Below are 22,479 nucleotides of genomic sequence, written 5' to 3' on the forward strand. Positions count from 1 at the left end.
AATTACACAGTTTTGTTTTCATCCTTGCTACTCAATGGTTTTTTTTTTTTCCTGATTCAGTTTTCTAGAAAATAGAGAAGAGGCTCATCTATCCGAATTATTGGTTTAAATGGTGAAGTGAATAATCTAGTTAAATTGTTACTAGAGGAAGTTCTATCAAGGTCCTAGAAACATACCTTAGAGCAAATGTTGAGAGGCATTGGCTTAAATATAGATCACTTAAACTAGCCATGGTCATCCCCAAATATCTTGGCAGCATTGAATGCAGTCCTACGTGTTTAGGATGCCTGTTCCTGGTCTCATGCCACCATGTTAAAGTAGACTAACATGGTTTAGGACTGGGTATGTGATCTGCCCTCCTCGCTGGCAGCTGAAGTAGCTTCTTCCCACCATACTCATGCCAGTGGGAGTCCCAGTGCCTCTTAGCTCAACAGATAAGTGACCAACAGTGTACCCTATTGCCCAGGGAATTCTGGGCCAGACCGGAATAAATAGGATACCAACCATAGCACAGAATACCTTGAAATACACTTTTATAAACAAGATGGGAAGTGAGCAATGACAAGAAAGCGCCCAAGATATGCTGATTGGTGGACTGGGAGGCAGAGGCAGTGGTAGCTGCAGGAGGAGCAGCGGAGCCACTGAGGTCTTCAGGGAAGGAGGGGCTCAAGTGCCACATTGTCTGTGCTGGCTGGCTTTGTGTGTCAACTTGATTCAGGCTGGAGTCATCACAGAGAAAGGAGCCTCTCTTGAGGAAATGCCTCCGTGAGATCCAGCTGTAAGGCATTTGCTAATTAGTGATCAAGCAGGGAGGGCCCATTGTGGCTGGTGCCATCCCTGGGCTGGTAGTCCTGGGCTCTATAAGAAAGCAAGCTGAGCAAGCCAGGGAAAGCAAGCCAGTAAGCAGCACCCCTCCATGGCCTCTGCATCAGCTCCTGCTTTCTGACCTGCTTGAGTTCCAGTCCCGACTTCCTTTGGTGATGAACAGAAGTGTGGACGTGTAAGCTGAATAAACCCTTTCCTCCCCAACTTGCTTTTTGGTCATGGTGTTTGTGCAGAAATAGAAACCCCGACTAAGACATCATCCACAGGAGGGGACAAGGTCTCCTATTTGGCAGAAGTGTCAATAAGAAGGGCAATTACATCTGAGATTGGGAAGGTGCTGCTGGCCTTTGGAGACTTTGAAGAGAGGCAGCCAGCCAGCTGGGTGCCGGGAGCTAGAGAGGAAGTTTGGTGGCAAGGTTGGCAGAGACAGGAGGAGGCACAGAAAGTTCAGAACTGTTTTCTTCTCACAAGGAGAAAATTGCTGTTCCGAAGGCAGAGGTATGTGGATTTTTGAAGGGGACAGATTCATTGGAGGCAGGCGACAACTCTAGAGCCCCTGTTAATAAAGGAAAGAACCACAGGATAGTCAGCAGTATTTTAAGACTGTGAAACTGGAATGCTTTTACATTTTGTGTAAATAGATTAAAAATGCAAATCTAATTATCAATTAATAACCCAAGGAAGAAATTGAGGAGAAAAAAGAAAGATTACAAGTTTTTTCAAATTTCTTTCATCTTTTGTTCTCTAGAGAGCATTGTCATATCTTCTCTTAAAAATTTCATGAGACTATCCCTCACCTCAGTGGAATGCTTTGGTATTTTAAGTTTACCCTATGTGCTGACAGTTCTTACCATGGACTTCACTAATATTGTCTGCCCTCCTCAGATACAGGCGTGTTTGCGGTGGTCAACAGCCATTCCTTGTCCCTGCTGGGGAAGCTGACCATCAGTGCTGCCTTTAACATTGTTTACATCTACACTTCTGAGCTGTACCCCACTGTCATCAGGTAAGGGTCTCTTATCGCTGTGCCCCATTCATGCCGTCTGGGCTTTGTTAACTGTGCTTTCGTGGACAGAGATGGTCCTCTCTACCTGTGCATGGGTACATGTCAGTCCTAAGAGCATTTAATCACCAATTGTCCTCGGCACTGTTCTGTGGCTGTGACAACACTTATAAAAGAAAGCATTTACTTGGGGGCTTGCTTACAGTTTCAGAGAGCCGGTTGTTTACGAGGAGTAGTGAGGGCATACTTATATAAGAAAGAACATCTTCAATCCTAATCTCCCTTCATGAGGAAAAGAGCAAACCCAGATTCAGAAGAGGGCTGCAGCCTCAGCCCTGCTTCCTGTACCCTGGGCTGGTCCTCCCTGTGTCAGCCCTTTACCAGTCTCCCTAAAGAGCACTCGAAAGAACCCCTTCTGTTCCCTCAACCAAGCAGCCTATGGATGCCCTCCACCTGTTGATTTGAAGTCTTCCCAGAAGCAGCTTGCTCTGCTGGCGTCTTCTCATCTTGTCTCTGCAACCTTTTCTGTAACTTGGGAGCCACCCCATCCACACAAGGAGGCTTTCCATGCTAACAGTGGGGCTGAGGCAGAAGTGGAGGCCTAGCCTATCTGGAAACAGCGCCATTCTCTGTTCCCTCAGTACCTTTTCTGCTTAAACTGTTCATGTTGTGGGTTACCTCACAATGTGCACGCATCACTTCCTATTTACACACCTGACTTTTAATAGTTAGCTGAGTTAAAAAAATAAAAAAGTCAAAGATTTTGGGTCACAAAGCCTTGGTTGTGGCTCTCATAACTGATGGAAGAACTAAAGTTCACTACTTCCCGTGAGACAGGCTCAGATATTTGTTCTGTCCGCCTTCTGACTAATATGGCTACTGCTATCCTCACGTGACTTTAAATTAATGACGATTGCAGGCCCTAGAGATAGCTCTGTGGTTAAGAGCACTGGCCTCCTTTGCAGGTGACCCAGACTCAATCCCCATCACCCACATGGCAGCTCACAACTGTTTGAAAGTCCAGCCCCAGGGGATCCAACACCTGCTTTCTGACTGCACCGGTCTGTGCCAGGCATGGACATGGTGCACGTATGTACAGTCAAAGCGTTTAGACACATAAAAAGAAATACACCGTTTTAAAGTCAGTTTCTGCTGAGTATGGTGGCCCATATCTTCAGTTCGAAGAGCATGAGGGCAGAGGCAAGAGGATTTGGCACGGTTCAAGACCATCCAGGGCTGACATAGCAAGATCTTGTTCTTAAAATAAAAGTTCCTTTCCTTATCCTCAGGAGTCACATTCAAGTGCTGAGACGCTTCATGTGTCTAGTGCTGTTGCACAGGGTGACGTCATTACAGAACTCCTCGCCTCGTAGAAAGGTCTAATGGGGTCCTTGTCCTTAGGAACTTACTATGTCTGGCTCATTGTGTTCTTTCTACCCAGGATCTTTACATTGTCCCCCTGAGACTGAATGATTGTATTTATTTAACTAATTCTGTTTCTCTCCTGCCTTCCAGAAACGTTGGCCTGGGAGCGTGCTCCATGTTCTCCCGAGTCGGTGGGATCATTGCCCCCTTCATCCCCTCCCTGGTTGGTTTGTACCTCCTGTCTCTGTCCTGGGCCCTCTGCTTCACCACTTGTTTGTGCTTTGTGTAGAGAGAGGCAATGAGTAAGCTCAGCCAAGATGCCGAGCTTGTGCCTGTCTGACGCAGAGCCTTGCCCTCCATCAGGGTGGATGGACTGGGGCATTTACCCCTGGTGCGTCTGACTGTTTGTTCACATGGACCCACTGGAGGGGCTGGTGATACCAGTATTCCCCTTTCCATCAACATTCAGAAGTCAATTAGTGTGTACGATCAATCTTCTATGGTGTGCTGGGTTCCGTGTTAAGTACTTTGCACTGCATGTAACCCTCACCATTGCTGTAAGAGATAGGCGTTGTCACCAGCTCTAAAGATGAGACGTGGTTTAGAAGCAGGTTAAGTATGTGCTCACAAGTGGGGGAAAAAACAGGAAGGAAAAACACACCTAGCAGCACACATGCCCCGTCCTCTTGGGCATTTTTTAAAATTCTATAACCCAAAACAAGGGTGGGGATCAGGGGAAACAAATGACCCCTTTAAAACCCTCCAGGTCTCAAATGCCCAGGTCCTGTGAAAGCCCTAGGGGCCCTTGCAGGTCTCTCCTGGATTTTGTCAGATATGAACGGTAGATCTGAGAGAAAGGGTCCTGCAGGTAGCCCAGGCCCTGTTTATGAAGCTGACAAGCTATTATAGACCCAGCTTTCATAGTAAAGGTTGTTTCTAAAATTGCAGACTGTCTGAACCCTGAGACCACACATGTCTTAATTGATAGACAGTTATGAGATCAGGCATTGGACCTTGAGCTGTCTCAGAGTCAGACATGTGATAACCATGATTGTATCTTCTGAAGGTCAGAATGGCCCTTCGTTATTCAGCGTTCTTGGGTAGGGTCCAGGACATTTCCCCCATGTAAACTAACAAAGACACTGAATCCAGGACATTTCCCCCATGTAAACTAACAAAGACACTGAATCCTAGAATGTTTATAAAAGAGAGGAAAGAGAAGGCTCAATGGCTTAGAACACATCTGTTGTTACAGAGAAGCCAAGTTTGATCCTTGCACCCATGTCAGGCAGCTCATGACCTCCTATAACTTCAGGGACTCCGCCACTGCTGTGGACACCAGCACATCTGTGCACACACACACATACACAGTTAAAATCCTAAAATGTATTTTAGAGTATTATATCACAATGTGCTATTATATAATAAAATATCATTAAGATATTAGTTACACTGTGGGTTTTGACGCTGCCTTTAAGGGCTTTTCTAGAGGACATTGAAAAGAAATACCCTAACCAATAGAGCCAGCCCACGATGGTCGGGAGCCTGTGTATTGAAAGACATCATCAACTTTCTCTGAGAATGCTCTTTGTATCGCTGAAGCAGTTGCTGGTAGCACCATATTCAACTCAAATAGTTTATGAACTCTGTGTGCCATGGGGCTTTTGGGGGGGAAGGGTTCTACTTTTTTAATCTTGGGTCTCTCAATGATGAACATTATAACACATTCGACCACTGCAAAGTTTATTATCAGCAGATAGTCCAGGGTCATCTTCATATGATGAGAATGTGGAGATCAGTGTGGAGCAGACTTTTCCCTCAGGTGGAAGCTGGACTTGAGAGTTCCTGTGACCTCTGCCAGTGTGAGCCTGCCATGCTCACAGAGGGCCATGGCCATGCTTTGTCTCACATGGTTGGTCCAAGGCTTCTCGTCCATATTCTTGTCTAGCCCTTTGGCTCACTTAGACCTATCACTAAATGTCTGAAGAAACATTATGTGACTTCCCTGGATAGCTGTCTTAGAGCAAAGAAAACATGGTGTGTGGTGTTCTTGTGGGAAGGTGCTGACTAGACAGGAAACGTGGCAATTCTTGATCACACGACTGTTGATGTCACCTGCTGAGAAGCTGAATGGTTTGTCTGGTTTTGTTCCACTTCCTGTCTCCACAGAAGGATGTACAGTGGTCTCTGCCCTTCATCGTGTTTGGAGCCACAGGCCTGACCTCAGGCCTCCTGAGCCTGCTATTGCCAGAGACTCTGAACAGCCCTTTGCTGGAGACATTTTCTGATCTTCAAACGTACTCATATAGGAGGTTAGGAGAGGAAGCGCTATCTCTACAGACCTTGGATCCTCCACAGGTATAGAGACACATGCTGTAAACCATCTAGGTGCCCTTGTGTTTGATCCCCAGAACCATGTAAACCTGAGTGTGGTGGGACACCCCTGTAAACCTAACACTAGAGAGGTAGAGACAGGAAGATCGGAAGGTGATCTCAGCTACTTAGAAAACTGGAAGCTAACTTGGTCTGCATGGGTCCCTGTCTCAAAACAACAGCAAAATTGCACTGTGAGTGCCTGGGTGGTAATTCTCATTGAGGCCTGTCATGACCACTTCTACAAGATCTCCTTTGCCATTGCAGCCCCTGGACAAGGCCAGCAGCGAGAGTGAGGAGGAGGAAGAGTTCTATGATGCAGATGAGGAGACCCAGATGATCAAGTGAAGAGCCCGCATTCCTGCCCAGAAGCAGAGCCCCATCATCCTTAGTGCCTCAGCTTCAGCACCAGAGATGTACTCAGCCCACACTGACGCTTTCCAGACAGGAGAGGCAGTGGAGGAGAAATTCCAAAAGGGACAACTTGCTGCGTTGAGGGAATCATTGCTGACTTGTTCAAGACTGGGGCTGAGCTCAGCACCACACCTCTGGCTGCACAGCTCAGACCCACCTTGTAGGACTGGTGCCTCATGCTGCTACCCTTCCTCGGGACCTAAGAGCGGGTGTGTGAAACTGCTCGCACTTTAACTAGGGTTAGCCAGACCTTCCCCGAGATTTCATCTTCCTAGCAAGCATCCCTGTCACTTGCTTCTCCCCCACCAGGAATCTTCTGGTGCAGGCTGATGTGTACAGAGCTCCCAGCTTCCCATCAGCTCGTTGGCTGGTTCCCAGCTCATTGGTTGCTGGTGCAGCTTGTGCCTTTAGTCTGTGGTCATTCACTAATAAAGGGCAGAATTAGCGGAGCATTTATCGTCAGAGGACTGGCTGTGGCAGGGAAGCTCCCTTTGACGCTTGCGTCATGCAATTTTTTTCCCCACTTGGAAGCATTTGGGGAATGTTTTTCTTTGTGAGATTCTAGCATCAGCAATAACTTCAAAATCATGCCCAGTCAACGAGGAAACTTTACAGACTGAGGGTGGCGAGCAAGTGACGCACTAAGCACTTTGTAAATGACTTAAGAGGGGAGAGTCTCTCTCACAGTGTCGCCAGTGTGCAACAAGGGACATGCACAGCACACCAGGGCTGGACTCTGCCCTGCATCAGCCTCTACTGGTTATTTAAAAGACAGGGTGGGGTGTTTTTTGTTGTTTTTTAAGAAAATGGTGGGTTTTCATTGAGTGCTTCCATGGATTTCCAAATGAATCATAACCTGTCTCTCACAAAACTTGAACACTCTCAAATAGCATATAAGCCAGGAGTCCACATGTGAGCGAGCAATCGATCGATCACGTCCCAACCAGGGAAATGGCTGTGTGTTTAGGATTTCTGTGTCTGCTCATCTCTCGGGAGTAGAAAGCACTCTTTGCACAGAGTAGAAAGGTGCTCTGCAGATGCCCCTGGAAACTGTGCAAGCCTGCGTTCTTTGCCTCCAGACGTGTTCCTGGACTCCTCTGTGTTGTCTGGGCTTTTACTCTACCCGTCTGGTCCTCTGTTAAATCATTTTTCCTTTGTGCCCTTGGATATGGGGGATCCGTTTCTACCACTATGAGGAACACTGGCTGGCCGGGATGCAGTGAAGACCCCATAGGTGATCCTGTGTCTAGCTGTCAGAAAGGTTATAGAACTCCCTGCAACATCATATCTGAAAATTCCAGTAAAGGGTGTCCCACACTCCAAAGTACGAAGTCCTGCTGCTCTCCTCTCTGGGAAATGGAGGTCAGCTCTCCTTAGGAGAGGAAGAAAAGGGCTTCCAGAAACTCTTGGTTCTTGTCAAATAAAGTGTTTAAAATAAAGCAGTAAATTTATATATATATATATAAATTTTATATATATAAAATTTTTATTGAACTCTTTATATAATGTAACCTGTAGGAGTATTATTTTTAATATATCCCTACACAAGGTTGTTTCCCACCTCAATGGTTTTTGTTCCCAAATGAAAGACACACACACAGAGCCTTTATATTTTAATATGCTTTAAGGAGCACAATAGCTGGTCAACTGCCTAACCTCCATGCTGTTAGAATCTACCTCCCACCAATAATTCCGAGTTACCACTTACTAATTCCTATGTTCCATCTTGGCTGCCCCTGACCTTTACATGGTAGCTCTGCCTCTCTGGCCCTCACTCTCAGGCAATGCTGCTCTGCTCTTCCTCCTCCTCCTCCTCCAGGTCCCAAGCCCTGGAAACCCCAAACCTCCTCTTTCTTGTCTCCCCAGCTATTAGCTGCTGGCATCTTTATTTACCAATCACAATTAACTGGGGGCAGGTTCCCAGAAGCTACATGCAGCCCCACTTGTGCAAAGAGTTTTGAGGGGATACAATTAACATTGGAATACAAAGAGCTACAATAATCCATTAGAGAAAATTTGGTACTAGAAGTTAGAAAGTGCATCCGTCAGTCTAGCCGCAGAAGAGGCAGGGCCAGGGCTTTTTATTCATTCCCTGCTGCTGCTGAAGTTCCTGCCGCTTCTGGCTAAGAAAGTGAAGTCCAGGTAATTCCCAGCCTAGAGGTAGAAGGACAGTCCACAGGGTGAATTATGTGCCGAGTAATAAGGCCCGGTTGGCTGTCAGCTGCTCTTGTTGGATAAATTATTACATTTTCTTCTCCCTGGGTAGTCCTCTAAGCACAGTTTAATAATTATTCCTCTGCCTTTGTAAAGATGAATTTTATTCCCTATGATGGCTGCTAATGGGTATTGATGGTACAAAGCCACAGAAGTCTTACTTGGTAGGTGGCCTAGTTTGCTTGTATAGCTAGTCTATTAAAAGCATCTTTAAAGACACAGTAAGGATGTCTGAAAAGTCATAAGGTATCGTACTACTAACTTCCTAAAATACCTAAATACATGGAAATCAACGAATAAATAAACACACGGAGTTTAAATAAGAATTTCCCCTTTGAGCTGACAAGAGTCGTAATTAAAAGTCCAACACCAGTCTGAGAATCCCTCCCTTCCCTTGAGTTGTTGGCCAGGGTTGTCCAAGAGACGCACGAAACATTATAGACTATTGCTATTGCCCGTGGTTACCCTCCAGAAGTGTGGGGAGATATATATACATGTGTGTGTGATACATATACATGTAACAATAGAATGAGGTAAAAAATTGGGGGGAGAACATTAAAATTAAGGTTTCTCCCTTAAAAGTGACAAGAATGTTCAAAGCCACCGTGCTTCAGTTTCAGATGCTGTGTCGAAACCACAGCCACAGCATGGCTTCTGGTCTTCAGCGGCTCCAGAGCAAGGGAGATGTTCTTCAATTCTCAGCATGAACACAAAATACAAGAAGAGTAAAGTCTCTGGGGCACTGGCGGGTGACGGTGGCCAGGATAGGCACTGTCCAGTTTAGTGCACAATTTATACTCTCAGTGCATACATGTTCAAGTAACTGTCATGTAAGATTTTGGAACTGAAATTCCACTTTTCAGTAGGACTTCTTCCTACAGGTAGTTGATCATTGGTCCTTAGTTTGCAAAGGTAACAAAGATCAGGGTATTTTATTAACTAAATAAAACCAGGAGTTAGGGAGCTGGAGAGATGGCTCAGTGGTCCTGAGTTCAATTCCCTGCAACCACATGGTGGCTCACAAAAATCTGTAGTGGAATCCCATGCCCTCTTCTGATGTGTCTGAAGACAGCTACAGTGTACTAACATAAAATAAATAAATCTTATAAACAAACAAACAGCCGGGCGTGGTGGCGCACGCTTTTTATCCCAGCACTCGGGAGGCAGAGGCAGGCGGATTTCTGAGTTGGAGGCCAGCCTGGTCTACTGAGTTCCAGGGCAGCCAGGGCTACACAGAGAAACCCTGTCTGGAAAAAAACAAAAAACAAAAACAAACAAAACACAAACAAAAAACCCAAACAAACAGGAATTAAAGCCTGCCCTTTGTGAATTTACTAAAGGATCACAGAATACATGCCTTTTGTTCATATAGAGTACATTAGGAGCACAGTAACAACTTTGATGAGTGAAGAACCTACTAGAAGTCACCAGTGATCTGTGAGATGGATTGTAACAAGTAACAAGTCAGGGACTTAAAAAGAACCCAGGAGAACAGTGTTGCAGAATACAAAGATGGTGCAATTCTGGAAAATTCATGCGTGGGGTACATCAGAGGAGAAAGATTCATGACACTTCAGTGGGCACAGCATTCAATACGCATGCCAAATTAAAGCTACCAACGACTAAGAATACAGGAAACACTAGCAAAATGGCTCAGACTTAAGCTCAGTTTAATGCCTGGGCCCCGTATAACAGAAGTGAAGAACTCATTCCCGTATATTTCCTAGGACTTCCACAAAAGCTTCCTTAGTGAAATAAGAGGTGGTGGTGTAGATATGGTGAGTGGCACACAGCATCTGCATCTCCTGGGACCATAGTCTGCGGACTACTTGATCCTGATCCACAGTTAAAATTGTTATGGATCCTGATCTACAAAGTGAGTTCCAGAACAGCCAGGACTGTTACACAGAGAAATCTTAAAAAAAAAAAAAAAAAAAGCAAAACCAAAAATCAACAACAACAAAAAAGACAAAACTGTTATGGAGCCAATAGGACAGGTCAGTGGGTAAAGATACTTGCAGTGCAAATTCGAGCCTGGTGCCTTAGTTTGGTCCCCAGAGCCCACATAAAAGTGGGAGGAAGGAACTGACTCCACACCTCTTTTTATCTGTCTCCACACATGCATTGTGGTATGCACATGCCCACATACATACATCTTACACACACACACCAGATACACAATATTTCTAAAAATGTATGTATTCATTTGTGCCTGTGTACTTCTGTGTGAGGAGACCAGAAGTTGATGTTGAAAAATTTTCACTATTGCTCTCCACATAATTTTTTGAGACAGTCTCTCATGGAATCTAGAGCTCCTTTCTGGCTAGAATGGCTGGCCAGGTAGGCTCCAAGACCCACTGGCTTCCACTCCTGAGCACTGGGGCTACAAAGGATGCATCCAGCTTTTACATGGATCCTAATTGAGGTCCTCATATTTGCATGGTAGGCTCTTTACACATTGAACCAGTTCCTCAGCCTAAGAAATGCTTTTATATATTCTCTCCCCTTAGAGATATGTAAATATGCGTAAAATATAAAATAAATGTCTATAACTTTCATAAAATATAATTCAAGTTTTGTTTCATTTTTATTGTCATTTGTGACATAAGTAAACTTTATGGGCCATTAATAAGTTGTAACCCTACTTGAAATACACCATTTTCCTTGTATTGCAGAAGCTTTGGGCTAAAAATGTACACTGCCTGGCCTCCCTTGCAGCTATGTTTCTTGAAGCAATTTAGCCTCAGTCTATCAAATGCAGAAATTAAAATATGGAAGTAAGGTAGAGAGCTGCTTTTTATGGCTGTGCTTCATAGCGGTGGACCATTTGATTTCTTTCAAGCAGTATTACTGGGGATGTTGATAGTCAGTGGCAATGATAATTAAAATAACATTTTACATAGGCATGAAATAATGTTGGAATTCACATCAGAAAGTAAGGATTTTTTTAAAAATTAGTTAAGACATTCTTAAAAAAAACAGAAAATAACCAGACTTCTAAGATAACAAAATTAGGAATTGTAATCTTAATCAAAAAAGGTAAGTGGCACCAAAAAAAAAAAAAATTCAGAAAAATGAGTCAGACTACCAAGGATTGAAACTGAAGAAAAAAGAATTTACTGACATCATGATATAAGCATAAAATTGTTCAAACATTTTCTTAGCAAGTCAGGTTGAAATGCAAATTCTATAATCATGGAATATTTTTTTTCCTTCAACTTTTTAGTGTAACATAAGTACTAATTTTGCAGTGACAACATATTTGAATGTACACACAGATAACCCATATCTACACCATACTGATTCACTGAAGAGAAAAGAATGCTGGTGACAATTCTGGGATGATTCACAATACATTAAGTCAGAGTGTGCAGCTATAGAAGACATGCTGTCATAGCTCCTACCAAGTACACATACATGCAAAGAGATGTGTCCAAAGAAGTCCCACTGTTAATTGTACAACAATATATATATATATATATATATATATATATATATATATATATATATCTTGTCCATGTATATATACATGGACAATTCAGAGAATGTATATACTCTATATGCACAGGATGGAATAAAAAATGTTTTAATACTGAGGTGGGAAGGTCTCAAGAGTGAGTGGCTCTGGAGGAGAGGAAGGCGGTTTTCTCTAAAGCTGTGGTTTCTGGAAGATCTATCGTGTTCCAGTGATGCCCTACCACCTCTCCAGAAGTATACAAATAGCACAAATTGGAGTGGACAGGTTACTAACTTTTTTAAAGGAAGGAAAATGAAGTGGGGAAATAAAGAGGACCTGGGAGGCATATAAAGTTATCAAAGAATAAAGTTATTTCTTTTTTAAAGAGTGATTGGAGTACTTACTAAATGAAGTTCTCTCCTTCCTGTGCCATATTTTCCAATCAGAAGAATTACTATTATGTTACACAAATACAAAAGTCCTGGGCTTATTTCCACCACATGAAGAGGTGTTCCTTTTCTCCATAAAGAAGTCTACCCATGAGGCCACATGGTGACCTGAATTTCTCCTAAAAAGAGAGCCTTGCATTTGCAGAAACATGTGGACAATTCTAACACTTATAAAGCTTAGAAAAGCTTATGTGTTAGAAATAGTAAGGGAAGATTTATTTAAAAGACCTCTGTCTAGACCATGTAGAATAGTTGGTTGTGAATAAAACTAGCTCTTCAGAATCTCTGCTTCAGAGAATAAAGTGAAGAAATGGAATTAAATGGCTGTGTATGGCATGCAAACATTCACACATACACTCAGCTTAGAGAAGAATTTAATGAAAGAGTTCCCAATGCAAGAGCAGAGGAGTGGGCAGGGCAGTGAGGAGATGCCCTGCAGGACCCGAGGCTCACCTGAGGAAGAAGCATCAGACATGTGCAGATACCTCTACGGACACTCAGGAGTTGGTGTAGCTATCTGTCCCTTCAGAGGGGTCCTTCAGGATGGCCGACACTGTGCTGTTCTTGGTGGGCATATTCATATCAGATTCCCATCGCTTCCTACAGCCACTTTTGTAATTACAGATGCATTTCAGCATGTGTAGATGCTAGCGTGCCCCCACTGTGCAGCAGGCACCAGGCCTGCATATCTGAATGAAAAGGATATCGCCTACACCTGGAGGGCCATCTGCCAAACAACCCCTTCACAAAGTCCTAATACCCTGAGGTTGTCATCAAGGTCTCTAACTCAATACCCTGAGGACAATTCTAGAAGGGGGAAAAATTTAACCAGGGTCACCAAATGCTTTAGAGCCTCACATGCCACCCCTATTTCTTTGAGAACACAAACTATCCAAACAGTGACCCCAAATGGGTTGGCATGTCTATAATATTATGCTTGTTCTGATACAGCACTTAGAACAAAATGTTGATTCTGAAGTTCCCAGGATGGAGAAGTGGCAGGGCAGCAGCGGAGGGAGGGAAGGAAGTTTGCAACAGAGAATCTGGAAAGCATTCCTGCTGACAGACAATCAAGAAGTACTGGCTGCTGTATTCCTTGGCTCTGATGTCATCACTCCCGATCACCGAAGAGCCTTATTCCCCCTCTGTTCTCCTGCCTCCCTCAAGAACTGGCCCCTGTGTAATCATCAGTCTGGCCAAAGAATTCCATCTAATCTTCCCATCTGAAGGCCTTAACCCTAATCACAGCTCAGAAGTATCTCTTGCAATCAAAGTTAAGGCAGCTTCAGGGGACTGGAATGTGAATGACTTGAGCCTATCATCTCTTGAAGTATGTGTCATTAAGACATCAAGCAGAAAGAACCTGTGGATCAACTATTATTGATCTCGTAGCTCAACATATTGTAAATTTAATGGAATGATTAACTGGCCAGAGAAGGCAGACAGAGACCATGAATAGCAGCCATAATCTCTGTGCATTGATCTTCTCTACCTGGTGGCTAAGCCATGGTCCCCACTGAGAGCCAGTGTGGCTCTTGTTTGAAAGAATAAGCTGAGTTGTCCACAACACCTTTGTAACTAACAAGTCTTGATTTCTGAGTTTCATTCGCTGTACTTTTATCATGGTGTGGATGCTGGGGCTTGAACCCAGCACCTCTTGCATGCCAAGCACGCACTCTACCACTGAACTAGCCCCCATACTAGCCCTCAGCCGCTCCACTTGTCTCCTAATGCTCGGCAGTTGCCTTAGCAAGGTCAGTTCTGTGGTTCACTGTTTACTTAGGTTCTCTTAAGGCAGCGTATACTTGTCTATGCTAGTGCTAACTTTGTAACTTAAAAGAACGATGTCTTCATTACTAGCCCATAGGCTCTGTGGAGATGGAGTATGTGTATATATGTTTGCCTACAGTATCTGTATGTGTGATGTGGAGTTATCTGAGAGTGTGGTATGTGTGTGAATGGTATATGTAATATGTATAAGGGGCATGTATAGTGGATATTTGTCTGTAAATGTGTGTTTTGTATATATGTGGTGTGTAGATGGTATAGTATGCGTGTGAATGTGTGTATATAATATATATGCATACGTGTATGTTGTCTATGTGGTTTATGTGTGATATTCAGGAAGTAGGAATGTTGTATGTGTGGTTGTATGTATGGTGCACATGATATGTGTGTATGTGTCTGAGTGTGTGTTTAATTGATCTTCTTTCTGTCCTCAATGCCGCTGCATTGTGAAGGTGTTCTTTGGAGGAATTTTGGATCTAAGCATCAATGTTGTATCATTTGTGTCTCTTTAATAACTCTCTAATAGAAATAGCATGTCAGAGTTTCAGGAATACTGTCAGTTGGGTCAATTTATTCTTTGCAAAATAATTGCAAATATTGTGATATATTTTCCAGGCATCTGAAGATAAATAAATTTTTAAAAATCACCCCTATTAAATCAGTATTTAGATTTCTTCGTTAGTCCTCAAAAGCTGGCTTTTATGGGTTAACCTAAATACAGATAACTTTAGAATAGTCAGAAGAATGAAAACAGCTGGAAGTGTGGCCTGAGAGAACACTTGATAAGCCCTTGTGGTTATTTTTCATCTAGTCACACCTCAAGAAAAAAAAAAAGGCCCCTTAGTAAACGGGCCCCAGAACATCTTTGAGACATCTTTGATTCCTCTGTGCTGCGGAGCTCCACACTGCTGACTCAGCAAGATTTTTGCAGCACCAGTTTCACAGACTCACTTTCACAGGGAAGGAATTTATGATCATTCCAGTCCTGATTATAGGGCAGGGAAGGGTTAGACACAGAGTCAGCTGACCCGGGATGGCAAGGAGGGGCCTTATGCAGCTGCCACCCTAGGGTGAGCCTGAGGGGGGAAAAACTAGAGGGAGGGAGGGAGGTTAGGTCACATGGAATAAGTAGAACAAGCTCAGTACCCCCAGCTGGCTGGCATCCCGTGACGCTGTCATGTGAGCAGTAAGGGGTACAGGGATGATAAACCTTGTCTCCCGTGTTCCAGCCTGCTTCTTGGAGCTGGAAGCTTACTCATGTATGGACATGTATAAATGACCAGAAGACCCAAGTAGCTTCTAGTACCCTCGAGCATCAGGAAGAATCATATTTATTCAGTGATTTCTTGAGCATCTGCCGAATCCCGGGTCTCACTGGAACATGTGCTGCACTGGCAGATGTGTGCTTGGTTTTCCCCTGAACTCATCTTTCTTTGGGCTTTGGTTAGTGAAGAGACCTGGCACAGTACTTTTTCAGAGGGTTCCGACTCCATGCTAGCATGATAAGACCATCCAGGGTTCTGCCATATCGTTCTTAAAATTGTCAGGTGAATGAAAACATGGAAACCGGGGACCTTCCCAGGGTCACAGCCATGGGTGGCAGTGCTGAGTCTAGACCTGTTTGGAGGATGGCAAGGCTCACACAAGTACTTGCTTCTGCCTCCTGGGGAAGAGAGAAAATTCAAGCAGGAGCAATGCTGTTTGAGAGACTGTTAGCAGCATCTCCACATCACGCCTGGCTCTTAGAACAGAAGGCTGCTGAGCAGGGCTAGCATGTAGGACTCAGGTCAGCTAAGGGTTCCCATGTTTTCAGGAAGCATGAGGGTTTATTTTCTCTTAAGTATTAAGTCAGTGGAGGAAGATATTTATATATTCATTTACATGGCCTGTCAGGAGTCTGAGCCTTCGTTAACCGGCCGTGGAGAGTAAGACGTTGCTACAGCAATGGCTGACTTTTGGGCTGTCTCTAGGGGTTGCTCTTATTAATCACTTTGGGGACACTGTTAACCTACATTACATTTGAGTCCATTCAAGTAATGTGAGGACTAAGATTTTGTAGTGGCCTTGGGACAGTCAAAAATCAATGAGACAGGCATCTCAAGGTGTGAGTGAGACTTCCCAGTCTCTGACTTGACTGGGTTTGTGTGCTTAGGACATGGGGAAGACAGCAGAAGGAGCTGACATATTTCAGGAAGGAAAGGAAGACCTCAGTTATCTGAGTCTGGGCAATGGGCTAATAGCAGCAACCTTTGCTTTCTGAGGGGACAATTCGCTTGAGAAATCAGATGTTAGAAATGTTGGCTAGAATTTTGAAGAAATCTATAACTTCTAATGACCCTAGCATGTTTTTAAAAGATTTCTTTATTTATATATATATAAGTACATTGTAACTGTCTTTAGACACCCCAGAAGAGGGCATCAGATCTCATCATAGATGGTTGTGAGCCACCGTGTGGTTGCTGGGAATTGAACTCAGGATCTTCAGAAGAGCAGTCAGTGCTCTTAACCACTGAGTCATTTCTCCAGCCTGACCCCTGCACTTTCATCAAGACTAAACCCCATGCTATGGAGAAGAAATGTAAGGGGGAACATTTGCTCTTAGAAATGTCTCTCCTTTCTCTCCTCAGAACACTTAGTAACCCAGGGCAGACAGTATGGCCTTTCAGAGGCCATCAAAAACTGCTTCACATGGCACAGGGCATCCATTTATTTTGTGGTCAGTATCCGTTTAACCTTGGAACAGTTCAAAATATTTTCTAAAGACACTTTAGTGCCTCCTGAACTCTTAGTAACTGAACCTGTAAAAATAATGTCTCTAGACTGCAGTGGTTCCTCCTTCTCCTCACCTGCAACAGAAAACATTAATAGTCTTTAAGTTGTGAATCTGCTTTGATAATTATAAATATCTCACATAGCAGGGTGTACCATAAGGTGTGTCACTCGGGATCTGTCAACGAGGTTTTTTTTGTTGTTGTTTTTTGTTTTTTCTAAAGGCATTGAACTCAGAGATCTGCCTGCCTCTGCCTCCCAAGTGCTGGGACTAAAGATCGGCACCACCACTGCCCAGTCATGACACATATTTTTTTTTAAAGTGATGGCTTTTGAATATGCTTTTCATTTAGACCAGCATTTCATGCCTACCGTGGCAATTAATGAGGATGCTGAGATGAGAGATCACTTGAATCTAGCAGCTGCAAGCCATCCTCAATAAAATAATATAAAATAGGGTATGGCTCAGTGACAGATTCTGTGCTTAGCTTATGAAAAAGGCCCAAGGGTAAAGCCCCAGCAGTCTTAGAGCTTTGGTGGTTTTTTGTTGTTGTTGTTGTTTTTCTTTTATATATATTTAAAGTGGCCTTTTACTTTGATTAGAGCCACTAGTAATGATTTGCCAACTAATAATGTAACTGAGCAAATGTGACATTTATGAGGTCATTTCCCTTTTCTTTATGGTCCTGGAAAACCTGTCATTTTCTGGGAAGGACTGTCTGTAAAACCACCTGCCCCCTGGGGCGAGCTGACTGCCCCTCCCTTTTTTCTGAAGAATCTTGGGCCTGGCTGCTGCCTCTGATGGGAGGGGTGGAGGGTTACACACATACACACAAAAACACTTCCTCCAGCAAAGGACTACTGACCCGTGAAGGTACGGTGGTAAGTGGGGGATAAGCTGGTACAGCGGGCTCCCTCATGGGCTCTGTGTGTGTGTGTGTGTGTGTGTGTGTGTGTATGTGTATATATATATATATATATATATATATATATATATATATGTGCGTGAGTGCATCTATGTGAGTGAGCATATGTTCAGCAGAGAAGGAGAAGATCAGGCACACTGGCTGAGGCCTGCTCTGCAGAGGAGAAAAAGGTAAAGGTGTTCTCTCTCTCTCTCTCTCTCTCTCTCCCTGTCTCTCTGCTTACAAGTGTGCCTGGGAAGAATGTTGCCCTTGCTCAAATTACAGTAGCCCAAGGGAGCCCTAGGTGACAAAGTGTGTTGCACGCTGTGTGTATCACTTTTAGGGTTGATAGGCAGGCTGCTAGTTCTCACACCCTCTCTCTCTCCTTATAGCTCTCCTATACGCTATTTTCTTTCTGCTTTATATGTCTCTCTGAGCCCTCTCAATGCCACCATCTTGGAATACTGGGTTCTGTGATTTATAATATCTTTTTTTTTTCTTAAAATGATAACTGTTGGTTATTAAAAACATTATGTTGGGGAATACAAGAAAAGCTAACATTAAAAACCCTAATGAGGCGTGGTGTTATAAATGACTAATCCTACCTCTGGAGAGGCTGAGGCAGGCAGGTGGCAAGTTCAAGCCCAGCCTGGGATACTTAAAGAGTTCAAAGCTGTGGCTCTCAGCCTTCCTGATGCTGCGACCCTTTAATACATCTTCTCATGTTGTGGTAACGCTTAGCCATTAAATTATTTTGTTGCTACTTCATAACTGTAACTTTGCTACTGTTGTAAAGCGTAATGCAACAGTTTGATCTGTAGGACATCTGATACATGACCCCTTAGGGTTGTGACCCACAGTTTGAGGACCTATGATTTAAAGCCACCATCTCTCAGCTAAAGGAGAGATCCTGTCCCAGCAAAACAAAGAAAAACTCGGGGCAACCTTACTAGCCAGAGAGAGTCACTCCAAAGCTTCTGTGACGTTTCTCACGAAAACGTTTTAGTAGTAAATTGTCTTTTTCCAAACCATGTTTTTAAAGGCTACAGAGTGTTACTACCTGACGTGTTGTCATTTATTTAGCCAATCTCCAACGGTTACTTACTCAGCTCCTGTCTAGTTTTCGTTCATATAAATGAGGTGCGCAGACAGTCTCCCGCCTATTTTTTTCCTTCTGATAACTTATTGGGTCAGTAGGCAAAATTTAGTAAGTTATAATGAAAACATTTATACAAGATTATACTCCTGTTTGTAATATATGAAGGCAGAATTTTCACAATCTTTTGAACACTTGGAAAATCTCCCGGTCTTTGTCAAATTATCAGTTGTGGTGGGGGTGTCTGTTGGGTGGTTAAGGGGCTGCCTTAATGTTAGGACTTACCTTGCATATGATTGATGCCTAGAAATATGGTCTATTTCTATTTTTTCTTTGAAGATTATTTCTTCAAATTCATGGTTCCTAATTTTGAAGTTTTATGCTTTTTGTTTGTTTCATTTTGCTTTTTGTTTTTTTTTTTGTTTTTTTTTGTTTTTTTTTTTTTTTTTTTTTTTTTTTTTTTTTTTTTTGACACAGGGTCTCTCTGTGTAGCCTTGACTGTCCTGGAACTCACTCTGTAGACCAGACTGGCCTTGAACTCAGAGAGACCTGCCTGCCTCTGCCTCCAGAGTCCTGGGATTAAAGGCTTGTGCCACCCCTCCCTAACTGTTGACGTTTTTAGTTTTTATCAGAAATTTGAGGTACTGACCACGGAAGACCCCCATGCATATGAGCGCATCTCTTTCTCCTAGTTCCAGTTTTATGTTTAACTTCTTGGTTTCATTGGAATTTATTTTGATACATGAAGCAGAGTGACATAATGGTCTAGCCTTACCTAGTTTTGAATGTGCTGAGCATTTTCTTTCCCCCACTTGTTCACTTCTCTCTTAGTCAGGGTTTCTATTCCTGCACAGACATCATGACCAAGAAGCAAGTTGGGGAGTAAAGGGTTTATTCAGCTTACACTTCCACATTGTTGTTCATCACCAAAGGAAGTCAGGACTGGAACTCAGGCAGGTCAGGAAGCAGGAGCTGATGCAGAGGCCATGGAGGGATGTTACTTACTGGCTTGTTTCCCCTGGCTTGCTCATCTTGCTTTCTTATAGAACCCAAGACCACCAGCCCAGGGATGGTACCACCCACAATGGGCCATCCCCACTTGATCACTAATTGAGAAAATGCCTTACAGTTGGATCTCATGGAGGCATTTCCTCACCTGAAGCTCCTTTCTCTGTGATAACTCCAGCCTGTGTCAAGTTAACACACAAAACCAGCCAGTACAACTACTCATTTTGTCTCCACCAATAAAATGAGCCATCCTGGGCTAGAGCTGAGAGCTCAGCAGAATGGCTCACCTAAAGGTAGGTCTTGTGCTTAATCTCAGAAAAGAAAGAGCATCCTAACCTTCAGGCTTTAGGGATCCAGAAGGTTCGAATGCTTCTAGCAGCTTGGGCAGAAGGGTAAGGGAGAAAGGAAATGGACTGTAGGAGAGAGGAGACAGGAGACTTACTTCAACCCTATGGGGACCATTTTGTCTCTCCTACTTTCTAGAGAAAAAAAAATCAGCAAATTTTACAGAATCCTTCCATGTATAAAGTTTGGATATAGCTTGGGCATATTTTCTGTGTTTCTCTGGTGTTTTATTCAGAATACATACATGTTTACATGAATTTTACACTTCCTGAAAGTTTAACAGAACCATGAATAAAAAGAGCGAGCTCAGCATTTTCTGCAGAGACAAAACTAACAGCTGTGCAGTTTATAATGGCTTCCTTTACAGAGGTTCTCACTGCTTTCGAGCTGTTTCCTTAATTGCCTTCTGGGACATCACCTCTTTAGCTCTGGTTTTACGTGGATAGCCAGAAGGTTTTGCAGAGTAGCCCTCCGTAACAGTGTGTGTGTGTGTGTCTCTCTCTCTCTCTCTCTGACCTCTGGGTGCTTATTGTCGGTTTTTCCTTTTTACTTACTTAGATCAGTGAACACATCTGTGAGTGTCTCCGTTGCTGATTTTTCATTATTCTCTTTAATGTCCTCCTTTCCATGATTACTTAGCACACGGTGTTTTTATTGACGTGCAAGTGTAACTTTTTAGACGTCTTAAGGTTGTCTTTGTCATGGTGGGCGCTTGAGAGGATTGTCCCTGTCTTTATTTGGATGGTGTGTCTGTTTCCTGTTCTGTTGAGGACTGAGAAGTGTTGGGACCACTGTGTTTCTGCCATCACCCTTTGAGCCTCTAACAATCTGCCCCCTCGGGTGATGATACACCACGTTAGTAATGGCTCATATACATTCTCACTTGAATCTTACATTTCTGTTGTTCCTACAGACAGCAGAAGATCTTGGCAACTGAAGGAGTCAGAAGTTCAGCCACTGAGATTTAGTGTGTTGATCAGGGTTTGGGTCTCTGGCCTCCTTGAACCTTACTGTTTTCATTGAGGATTTGGGTCTGGTTGTCTGGACAGGGTCTCAGTTTGGCTGGTGACTTTGAAAGCATCCAGGATGCAGGCAGTTCTGACTTCATCTTTTCCTGCTTGTGCAGAGCCTTTAGTCATCAGAATTGAGAACTTGGGGCCTCCTTGGATCTCTTCAGCCTTGGGCACTGGTTTGGCTCACACAGGCATGGACTTTTAGGTTCAGAGATAGGTAGATGCTTACTAAAGACTCTGTGGGTGTCCCATTCCCTGACCTTTCTTCTTAAGCTCTTTACTAATGTGTCATTTGTCTTATTGTCCATTTGTTTGGGCAGTTATGAAACTAAATGATTGCTTGTGTTTAGAAATCCCCTCAAGGAAAAGGTTTTAGGAAGGGGCCACCAAACCACTGCAAGGATATGACACTTTTTTAAAAAAAATATTTTTTGAGAATTTCACTCAGAGTACCCTTCCCCCTCTCCCCTAATGCCTCCTCCATGTTTCCCCAAACCATCTCCAACTCATGACCTCATCTTTAAGTGTGTGTGTGTGTGTGTGTGTGTACATACAGCCTGCTGAGTCTATTTAGTGTTGTTCATATGCATGTGTTTAGGGCTGACCCCTGGGGATAGCGTAATGGATCCAAGGGCTTGACCATAGAGAAGACTGAGTTGGCTTCTTTCAGCAGGCATTGGTTGCCTGCAGCTCTTTGCTAGGGGTAGAGCCTTGCGAGATTTCCCCATCCACCATGGTGGTCCAGTTGGTGTTGTCATGCTGGTCTCATTTAGGTGACCATAGTGTTGAGATTTCGTGCTTGCAGCTTCTCTGTCATGCCCCGAAGACACTTATCTCACAGCGGTCATTCAGGTCTTCCTGCTCTTGCAATTTTTCTACACCCCCTTCTGCACTGTTCCCTGCGCCTCAAGCATAGGGATTATGTTGTAGATGCCAGCACATCCCATAAGCAACTGTTCTCTGCATTTTTTGCCCAGTTGTGGATTTCTGTGCTGGTGTTTATCTACTGAGGAAACAAGCTGTAAGCTACATTAGGCAAGGCCAGCGCGTGAGCTGCATCCAGGCCTAGGCCCATGGAGATGGTGTGGACAGGCTTGATCTGGAGGAACTCACCAGGCAAGACTGGTGCAGGGGCTGAGTGGCAGGAACCAGGCCTGGGAACATGGAAATGTGGCAACAGATGAGGTCTGGTCCTGGAAGTGTAGGAAGGTTGCAGCAGGTAAGGTCCCGGCAGATGACAGGACCTCAAGTCCCCTTTGACTCCCCTGGGGCCTGCCAAAACACTGTGTAATTGTTTGTTTGTTTGTTTGTTTGTGGTTTGTTTTGTTTATCAAGAGTCTCTGTTATTAAGTCACAATGCTACAACAGAGTTGAATACTGAAATATAAATGGAATTAATGAATAAACAAGAAACATCAAAACACACAGAGCTCATTTTCTTTACTCAGGAAATAA

At 43.7% G+C, this 22,479-nt stretch overlaps 1 protein-coding gene and 1 long non-coding RNA gene across 4 annotated transcripts in view; one reads left to right on the top strand and one right to left on the bottom strand.

Moving 5' to 3' along the window:
• Slc22a15 (solute carrier family 22 member 15) overlaps positions 1-10,065 on the top strand; it is a 63,573-nt gene extending 53,508 nt beyond the window's left edge. For 2 of the 3 annotated variants that reach the window (XM_085835607.1, XM_085835609.1), the window contains exons 9-12: positions 1,711-1,831; positions 3,344-3,416; positions 5,363-5,551; positions 5,834-10,065. In XM_085835607.1, coding sequence (XP_085691733.1) covers positions 1,711-1,831; positions 3,344-3,416; positions 5,363-5,551; positions 5,834-5,914 — 464 coding nt within the window. In that variant the 3' untranslated portion in view covers positions 5,915-10,065. The remainder of the gene's footprint in view (positions 1-1,710; positions 1,832-3,343; positions 3,417-5,362; positions 5,552-5,833) is intronic. The other variant, XM_021157961.3, reaches the window with a different exon arrangement.
• On the bottom strand, positions 527-2,714 carry LOC147005484 (uncharacterized). Its single transcript, XR_015046690.1, has 2 exons — positions 2,282-2,714; positions 527-1,381 (listed from the first exon to the last, which is right to left on the bottom strand). It is a non-coding gene; the product is annotated as an uncharacterized LOC147005484 (long non-coding RNA).
• Positions 10,066-22,479: the final 12,414 nt, after the last annotated feature.

This window comes from Mus caroli, unplaced genomic scaffold, assembly GCF_978045245.1.
Source record: "Mus caroli unplaced genomic scaffold, Mus_caroli_1 scaffold_3, whole genome shotgun sequence".
NCBI classification, from domain to species: Eukaryota; Metazoa; Chordata; class Mammalia; order Rodentia; family Muridae; genus Mus; species Mus caroli.